General features: G+C 43.9%; 1 protein-coding gene across 1 annotated transcript in view; it reads right to left on the bottom strand.

Moving 5' to 3' along the window:
• CTNNAL1 (catenin (cadherin-associated protein), alpha-like 1) overlaps positions 1–8,354 on the bottom strand; it is a 66,013-nt gene extending 57,659 nt beyond the window's left edge. The window contains exon 1 of the mRNA XM_006886918.1: positions 8,209–8,354. Coding sequence (XP_006886980.1) covers positions 8,209–8,349 — 141 coding nt within the window. The 5' untranslated portion in view covers positions 8,350–8,354. The remainder of the gene's footprint in view (positions 1–8,208) is intronic.
• Positions 8,355–9,762: the final 1,408 nt, after the last annotated feature.

Genomic DNA, 9,762 nt, shown 5'->3' on the forward strand with positions numbered 1-9,762 from the left:
TAAGCCTCAATCCATATTGGAGGCTGCAGTCCTTGACCCTCTGCAGCAGGTGCTTCAGGTCCTCTTCAGTTTCAGCAAGCAGGGTTGTGTCATCTGCCTAAGGCAGATTGTTGATAGATCGTCCACCAATCTTGACCCCACATTTCTCCTTGTAGAGCCCAGCCTCCCAGATAATCTGTACTGCATACAGGTTGAAAAGGTATGGAGATAGGACGCATCCCTGGCGTACACCCTTCCCAATTTTGAACCATGCAGTGTTCCCCTCTTATAATTCTTTCATGTTATCTATAAAAATAATATATGGTATGGTTTTGTCTGGTTCAAAACAGATTTTCTTTTAAATCAGGATTATGTTTTCTAGGTACATCTATATTAAAATTTATAGCAGATCACTCATTTCACAGCTGCAGAATATCTTACTGTATGAATGCAGCACAATTTATTCAACCATCCTACATTGGGCTGATAGGCAACAACATGAGAAATGGAGACTGCATTGGGAAAGTATTCTCTCAGGCACCTTGGCAAACTAGTGAGGAGCAATGACATCAGTTTAAAGACTAAGGTGTGCCTGATTCAGGCCATGGTCTTTTTAAATCACTTGCCATGCATCTGAGAGCCGGACAAAGAATAAAGATTAAAGTAGAACTGATGTCTTTGAGTTTTGGTGTTGGAGAAGAATACTGAATAACCTATGGAATGCCAAAAGAACAATTATGCCCTGGAGAAGGTTCAGCCAGAGTGCTCCTTAGAGGCAAGGACGGTAAAGTTTTGTCTCACATACTTTGGGCTAGTTGGTAGGAGGGGTCATTCCTTAAAAAGAGACATCATGCTTAGATGGGTGAAAGGTCAGCAAAAGAGAGGAAGACCTTGCACAAAATGGATTGACACAAGTGATTGCAGTAATGGGCTCAAGTATGTCAGAGATAATGAGGATTGCACAGGACATAGCGTTCCTATGAGTCATACTGAACTCGACAGCACCTAACAAAAACAACTATTAAAAGGGAGCTCTGGTGGCTTAGTGGTAAGGAATGGTGCTGCCACCCCAAAGTACATGCTTTAAATCCACCAGCGGCTTCAGAAGAGAAAGATGGGCAATCTCCTCCCATGCAATTTGTTGCCTCTAGGAATGCACTGGAGGTTCAGTTCTGACTCAAAGGTACACAACAACTACTGTTAAAAGGGAGCTCTGGTAGCCTAGTGGACAAGGACTTGTACTGCCAAGCCAAAGGTGAACAGTTCAAATCTATCAGCTATTGCTTGGGGCTGCACTTAGAAGATGGGAAATCTCCAATAAAGCTTCTGCTTTGACTCAGTTCCAATTCTTCAGCAATGAGGAGGGCAGTTAAAAGACATTTTGGGAAGTTCCCAGTTTGGGACCATTAGAAATAATATGCTAATCTCAGTTACTGTCCCTAAAACACATGCAAAACTAGAGGATGGTTCTCCTAAGTGAATAGTTGAGCCACAGAGTATGACCACCTTCCACTTAAACAGATTACGCCAAACTGTTTTCCAGAGTGACTGAACCACCCACTGACACTCCAGTCAGCTCTATATTCCTCACCAGTGCTTGTTCTCACTGTGGCTTTAACGTGTACTGCTTGTTTTTAATGAACATCTTGTCTTTTAAATTTTTAATTTTATTATTTTTTGTATGTACCATCGAATCAGATCTGACTGGTACAGGAGGAGACTGTCCCTCCTTCTCCACAGAGCCTGTGGTGGATTTAAACCACACACTTCTGGGACTGCAATGCAGCTTTCTGCCCCCAGGCCACCAGAGCTCCCTAAAATTGAACATCTTTTTATATAACTTTTTGCCATCAGTTTCCTCTTCAGTGAAATAATTATTTCTTTCACTAATTTGCTAAGGAGTATCACTTCATTTTTTATTCACAGAAGTCCTTTAATTAAGTACTATCAATTAATTGTTGTTAATTTGTGTTGTACATATGATCTTCCATTCTATGACCTATCTTTCCACTTGTGTAGTCTTCTCGTTAATCTATGAAAAGAGACAGATGACGGGAAAACTCAGTCTCATCATTTACAACACAGTCTGATCCGCTGGGGAACAGACCACTAATTACTCAGATGTAAGTTTAAGTTAAAGCTGAAAAAAAAATGAAAATGAGTAATAACCTTTCATATCATCACATTAATTTATAAACCATTTAAAGAATAACTGATACATTAAAATTTCAGGATTGCTGAGTCAGAATTTACTCCAGGGCATTTAACAACAAGAACTACATAGATAACTAATTGGCCCAGTTCCACTTTCTAAAAAGTTCTCCCTTTCCCTTGATAACCAATAGTGCTAATTCTGTCCTATACAAAGTTTCCACGCGTAAGAAGATCTGTTTCGGTGCTCCCTGCCTTATGTCACTGACCTACTGTTCTTACTCTTACATTTTCTTCTTTCTTACAGCTTTATAATAATTCTTGAGCTCTGTCAGAACAAAGACACCCACCTTGTTTTCCTCTGGCTATACTAGGTTTTTTGCTCTTTCATAGAAATTTTAGAACTACTTTCATCAGACTCTATCAAAACATCTTATTGAAACTTTGACTGGAATTACATTAAATTTTTGAATCAACAAGGGGAGAATATTTCAATAGCAATGAGCTAAACCAACCATGAAAACAGTACTTTGGTTTTACTTTGGTCTTCAATGGAAGTTTTAAGTTTTGTCCAGGAAATCTGTTCTCTCTTTTATTATCTGTATTTCCTTGGGAACTTAATTTTTTGGTTGTCACTGTTATTGCAGCTGGTGTTATTTCAGAATTATCTGTTTTTTATTGATGTAGAGGTGATATATAGGTGGCTTCACTATCCTACACTCCACAAACTTTAAAAACACAACTCATTTTTCTCCTTTATTGAGAGACAGCTTTGAATTCTTTATGAAGATAATAATATACCAGGCAGAGTGTTTATGTTCTCTTCTTTGTCTTTATACCTCCTTATCTGGTACTTTGACGAGGATTTCAAATACAGTGTTGAAGGAAAGCTGTGATAGCAGCCTTGCTATCCTCTTGTTGCTTTGGGTTTAAATAATGCTTGCTTTAAAGTGTGATGATTGCTATGAGGTTATAGGGGGTTCAGGTGGTCTACTAGTAAGGAACCGCACTGCCAACCCAAAAGCATGTGGTTCGAATCCACCAGCTACTACCCAGGAGAAAGATGGGCAATTTCTTCCAATGTGATTTAGTGCCTCTGAAAACCTGATGGAGAGTCAGCTGTGAGTCAGTTCTGATTCCACGCATATAACAACAATGAGGTTAAAAGCAAGGGTTTTTGTAAACTTTCATTATCAAGTTAGGGAAGCTCTTTCTATTGCTCGTTTAGTTAAGTGTTTTGCAGCATACGTGAAGTTGGGTTTAATCAAATGCTTTCTCTGCATTTCCAGAGTGAACACTTATCTCTTCTTTTTAATGACTGAAGAAATCTGTATGTGCTTTTTCTAACATTGACCCAATCTTGTATTCCTAGAATAAGGCCAGTTGTCCAGGACTTTTCACTTGAGGAATCAGATGGGAGTAAATAACACTAACACAAACTTGCTTGCTGAAAAGTGACGAGGACTTGAAGCACTTGCTGCAGAAGATAAGGAATGCAGCCTTTGGTATAGACTGCATCTCAGGGTCAAGGAAACAAAGATTCTTAAGCAACATCATGATAGATGGACAGGAGATTAAAACTGTCAACAGCTTCATCATGCTTGGATCTATAATTAACAGCAGTCAGGAAACAAGGAGACACATTGTATTGGGAAAAATCCAGTTAGGGGCCTCTCCAAATGACTGAGGAGTAATCTGTCAGTTTGAGGACTAAAGTATATCTGATTCAGGCCACAATCTTTCTCATCACTTGTTGTGCATATGAGACCGGGACAATGAATAAGGATGACAGACTTTGAGCTGTGGTGTTGGAGAAGAGCACTGAACATCCCATAGACAGCCAAGAGAACAAACAGTATGTCTTGGAGAAGGTGCAGACAGAGTGCTCTACGGAGGTAAGAAAGATGAGGCTTCACCTCACATACTGCGGGCATGTTGCTAGAAGAGGCTCTTCCTTGGAGAAGGATATAATGGTAGGAAGGTGGAGGGCCAGCAAAGGAGAGGAAGACCTTGACCAGGGGGCCTGACATGGTGACTGCCTCAATGGGCTCTTGTGTGTCAGGAAGTGTGCTGGTGACACAGGATAGAACAGGGTTCAAACCTTTTGTTCACAGGGTCACTATAAATTGTGCTCAACCCGATGGCACCTAACAACAATAGTACATATCTGCTTAAGACTTGGTCAACTATACAATGTTATTGCTGTAAGTTTGCCTCAAGACTCCATCTACTACATGGCATTCTGGCTCATTCAAACTTTCTCTGAGCTTTTAGGGGACTTATTGTTAATAGTTTCCACTTGATATTTGGCATGTGTGAGTCTATACAAGGGAGTGCCCAGTGGCTTAGTGGTAAGGAGTAGGGTTGCCAACCCAAAGCCACACAATTCAACTCTACTAGCTTCTCTGCATGAGAAACAGGAAACAATCTCCTCCCATGTGATTTACTGCCTCTGAAAATGCTGGAGGGTCAGCTTAGTTGATTCCAACTCCATGGTCTGCACTTGTCCTGTCTCAACCAGATTGCAAGCTGCTCAAAGACCAGCTACTACTACTAAACATACAATAAATGTTTACTACTAACACTTAAAACATCTTAAGGAATTCATGCTTCATGAGAAAACATCAGTTTGATAATATTAGAGCATAATTAAAAAATGAGACTTCTGGATGTGTAAGATTTTCTAGAAAGCTAAAGCTTTAACCCCAGAACACTCACTGAAACACAAAAATAATTTTAAATTGTACTTCACACTTTCCTACTTCCTTAATGTTGGAAATTAACTTTAATTCTGACCATGTTTTATCCACTTTATAATTTTAAGCATAATTTCAACTCTTTCCTTGTTGAATACAGTACATCATTAGGAGCCCTGGTAGAGTAATAGTGAAATGCTACTCATCAAAAGGTCTGTAGTTCAAACCCATCAGCAGCTGCTCTGGTGACAAGACCTAGTGATCTGCTCTCAAAGAGGAAAACCCTATAGGGCAACTCTTTGTCGAAAGAATTGTTGTAAGTCAGGATGGCTTGACAGCATGCAGTAACCACAGCAAATCATTAAACTATTGGTTACAGCATGAAACATGCAGGATGCAAAACTAGCTGTGGCACTGAAAATGGCTCTAGCAGACATTTTTTAAAAGGGAATTTTAAAAAGCTGTCATTTTTCTCTCTTTGGCAGTGACCTCTAGTTCACTTACATTCATCCTCCTCCACTCTCCTGCTCCATCCTCTTTTACCCCAGAATTACACAATGCAGAGCTGCTGGAGTGATACACTGCTGGCAGAGATACTGTGAAAGGTTACTATTTCTCCACAACAAGACAACCTTCCGGCTTGTCTGGCACTGCAAACTCTCTTCTCAGCACCTCCCACTCATCACTGCTTCTAAGCACCCAGCGTGGACACAGTCCCTGGGGATGACTATGGGGTCAGTTTGCCTGCCTTCAAATCCTAGTTTGATACTTACCAGTTGAGACAGAGTGATGGTAAATTATGTAACCTGTTTCCCAGTTTTACCTGTAAAATGAGAATACACATTCATCCACCTCACAGCATTATTATAAAGGTTAAAGGAGTTTACTATTTTAAAAATCCTTTGAGCACCCTATCACTACCACCACCAGTATTGTTAATTCCACTCCTGGCAACCTCACATGGTTGAGAGCAGAACTGTGCTCCCATAGATCACCAGGCCTTTCTTCTCATATACTTCTAGGACTCTGGAGGATGATATTCACATTGCTAACTAAATCAATGTATTGGAAGCAGGAGTGACATGCACTTCTAAAATAGCTTGCTTCCAGAAATGCTGTGAACCTGGAGAAAGGATGAAAGTTATACAAATGTTCAGGTCTTTCGTTTATAGGGTCGCTATGAGTTGCCTACGACTCGATGGCACTTAATAACAACAACAAATCAATGTATGCAAAAATATGACTTATTTATTAAATCATAAAAATAAGATTGATTTATTGTGAAATAAATGCATGCATCTTTAACTTGGCCACTCTCCTATAACTCCTGAAACTGCTCTAGCCTTGCTCACTTTATAGGCAACTGTGCTGTGGTTGTTTTGGGTATGAAGGGGCCCATGCATACAGATCTTGGCATTCTTTCTCACTGGTCAGTTCCTCAATGGAAAGGATGTATGGTTGCGGGTATCCTCAGGCATGTAGTACATTCATTTACCATTCTGATAACCTACTGCCATCTAGTCCACTTCTACTTGCAAGATCCTCCTGTGGTTTCCGAGTCTATAAATCTTCACAGAAGGAGACTGCTGATCTTTCTTCAAGCAGGGTAGCTGGTGGATTCAAACTGTTCACCTGTTCATTGTTAGTGTTGTTAGTGCCACTGAGTGTGTCTCAAAGTAACCCTATGAATAACAGATCTGAACTCTATCCTATCTTGTGCTGTTCTCAGCATCTCTGATGCACTCAGACTCACCATTACAGTCACTGTGTCAATCTATCTTTTTGATGGTCTTCCCTTCTTTCACTGAGCCTACCCTCCACTTTTTCCAACCATGATGCGGCCCCTCCTAACAACATGCCCAAAGTATTTGCTGTCAAAGACCTCTTCAGACTACTAGAAAGCAATGATGTCACTCTAAAGGCTAAGGTACGCCTGATCCAAGTCATGGTCTTTTCAATTACTTGCTATTCATCTGAAAGTTGGACAATGAATAAGGATGAAAGACGAATTGATCTGTTCATTAGTGCTCTGCCATCAGAATTCCTGTTTTAAGAGTCATTCTATAATAAGAACATGTAAAGAAACTGTGCCAAGAAGCTGCTATGCTGCTATCCCCAAAGTATGCAGTTCGAGGCCACCAGATGCTCCGTGGGAGAAGGACGGGCAATCACCTCCTGTGTGATTAAGTGCCTCTGAAAACCCCTGGGGAGGGTCAGCTATGGGTCGGTTCCAACTTGATGGTACACAGCTACAACAAAGAAACTGGACCTATTTACGAATCAATTTAACAGGAAACTAAAGATGTGCACAATGGGGAAGGAAATTGAAAATTCTATGGGACACACAATCTCTCAAAGCTATAGTTTAAGCAGAGAACTGCGGATGGTATCAAGGATGCGGTTAGAAAGATTTTATTTTCCCCAATTTGGAATTAAATAGTCTCAAAGATCCCTTCCACCTCTAAAATGTTGATAATACCAGTATGAGTCATGAAGATTTTACAACGAAAAGTTATGAGTCACTCATCGCCAACGCGCTCCTGCAGGCGCATAATTCTTCACTCCCCTTGGTAGTTGTTGGCACCAATACGACAAATCTAAGTGAGGAATTCTAGCCCTTAGGCTGTGTGTTAATCAACTCAGAGTTATACAAAAACTCTTCCAAAACAAAGTAGCAGTTCGTTGATTTTTTTATTTCTGTGAGAACCAACAATCCAATAAGGCATACATCCCAAAGAAGGGGGTGCAACTGGGTTAATAAAGCCCTTCACTTCTCTCTTCTAAGATGCCAAAGACAGACCAAGGACAGAAGGCAGGTTAAAAGCGAAGAAGCAGGGGTGACCCAAGGTTGAGTGGAAGACAGACTGAGCCACACACCAGCAAGGGACAGGGATAAAGGCCTGAGGGAAAGAGGGCACGCTGAGATTTGAAGTGCCCAAAGTGGCCCGCAGTCTGGGGCTTAGATTAGCGATGCAAAAGTTTCATCGCCAATAAGTAAATTAGCAACCAGGAGGGCCTGGGACAGCTGGCTCCTTCTGGCCGTCCCAGCCTCTCGGTGCCAGGCAAGGCTGCCTGCCCGGGCGGAGGGGGCTCGCTCAGCCCGAGGGCGATCGGAGCAGCCCCGAAGCGGGTTCTGGGTGGGTGGGTGGGGAGGCGGGGAGGCCCATCCTCCAGCGCACCTGCTGATCCCAAGGCCCGAGTCCGAGGGGTCCTGCGGGCCAGCCTGGCTGCCGACCGCTCCGACGCCCGCCTTCCAGCCCAGGCCAAGGCCCAGCCCCGAGTCTGGAAGTCCGACCTCGGCGCCGCAGTTCTGCCTGGCCCGGGCGCGGAGCCGGCGGCCGCCGCCATCACAAGCCGCGAGGGGCCGCGCTGAGCACTTTACCTGAGAAACCAGCGGGAGCAGTGTCTGCTCCACCGAACGAGTTTTGATCTCTAGTCCCGAGTCGAATGCAAAGCCCGACGGGCCGGGGCTGAGGAGTGTTCCGGCGCCGCCACTGCCGGCAGGGCCAGGAGAGGCAGCCATGGCCCCTATCCGCGGCTGAGCAGCCTCCGCGAAGCTCGCTGCCCCGCCACCAGCCAGCCCGCGCCGGAGACCACTCAGCCGCGCCGCCTCCGAGGCCCCGCCCCCGCCGACAGCCAGCCCGCGGCTCACATTGTGCAGTCACACCGCCTCCGAGGCCCCGCCCCCGCCGGCAGCCAGCCCCCGGTCCGGACCACTCAGACGCACCGCCCCCGAGGTCCCGCCCCGCCCATGCCCCGCCCCCTAGACAGCCAGACGCCTAACCACTCAGACGCACCGCCCCCACCGAGGTCCCGCCCCTACCGACAGCCAGCCCGCGCCTCGTACTATGCAGTCGCACCGCTCCCGAGACCCCACCCCCGCCGACAGCCAGTCGGCCGCATGCATTGTGCAGTCGCGCCGCCACCGAGGCCCCGCCCCACCCTGGTCCGCCTCTGCCGCCAGCCAGCCTGTGGCGGAGGCTGCTCAGCTACGCCACCACTGAGCACTGCTGCCACCACGCCCCGCCCGCGCTAGGTCCCGCCCCTGCCGCCAACCAGCGGGCAGCCAGGGCTGCTCAGCCATGCCGAGAACCACCCCCGCCGGGCCCCGCCCCCGTATTGTCAAGGCTTTCTCCATTCATGTCACCCGATCCCACCAGCAAAATGGTTAGCTCAGCCACTGTGGAAAAGTGCTCTAACAGTAGTAATTCATTCGTTGCTTTTTCAAGATTCGCTTGCCAGGCTACGCAGTCAAAACTTGGGACCTCAGTCTTGGATCCCCTGTTAGCATCCAACTCCCAGACATATTTCCCTTTCATAAATTGATGATAGTTTAAAAAAACCCTTCGGTGTAGACAGGCAAAAGGCAAAATATAAGGCCTCAAAAGACAGACCACTATATTTATAAGTCAGGCTTCACTAAAGAGAACAAAAATGAGAATAATAATAACAATGAACAACAATAAAACGTTTACCGCTTGCGTTCATCCAACACTACTGATTTTATTTCAAAATATAAATATTTTACATTTACAAAGAAGTTACATCAGTAGGTTGTCAAAGCAGATTAAAGCTAAGAAACAGTATCTTATGTTAGAATAAAGAATATTTATTGTATCTGAGTATTCTTTTTAAACAATCTAGACTTGGCCTGAGAATGCTGGGACCACAACTTTTCAAAAGGTTACATTAGCAATTAGAAGCAGATAGTTCTTGATTTCAAAACAAATAGTATTTCTAAAAACAGTCATCTAAAATAAGTGGCACTGCAAGGGACAAAAGGGCCTTCTTTGGGTTAGTTAAAATTACTTTCCTGGTTACTGACATAAAAATGGCAAATGATAAGAAGCCAAATCATTCTGATAAACCAATATGAAGTTACTTAAGATTTACTTCCACACCTTTTATTGTACAATATAAAGCTGAAGAAAGAAAG

This window comes from Elephantulus edwardii, unplaced genomic scaffold (assembly GCF_000299155.1).
Source record: "Elephantulus edwardii isolate Elephantulus edwardi_28Jun2011 unplaced genomic scaffold, EleEdw1.0 scaffold00052, whole genome shotgun sequence".
In the NCBI taxonomy this organism is placed as follows: domain Eukaryota; kingdom Metazoa; phylum Chordata; class Mammalia; order Macroscelidea; family Macroscelididae; genus Elephantulus; species Elephantulus edwardii.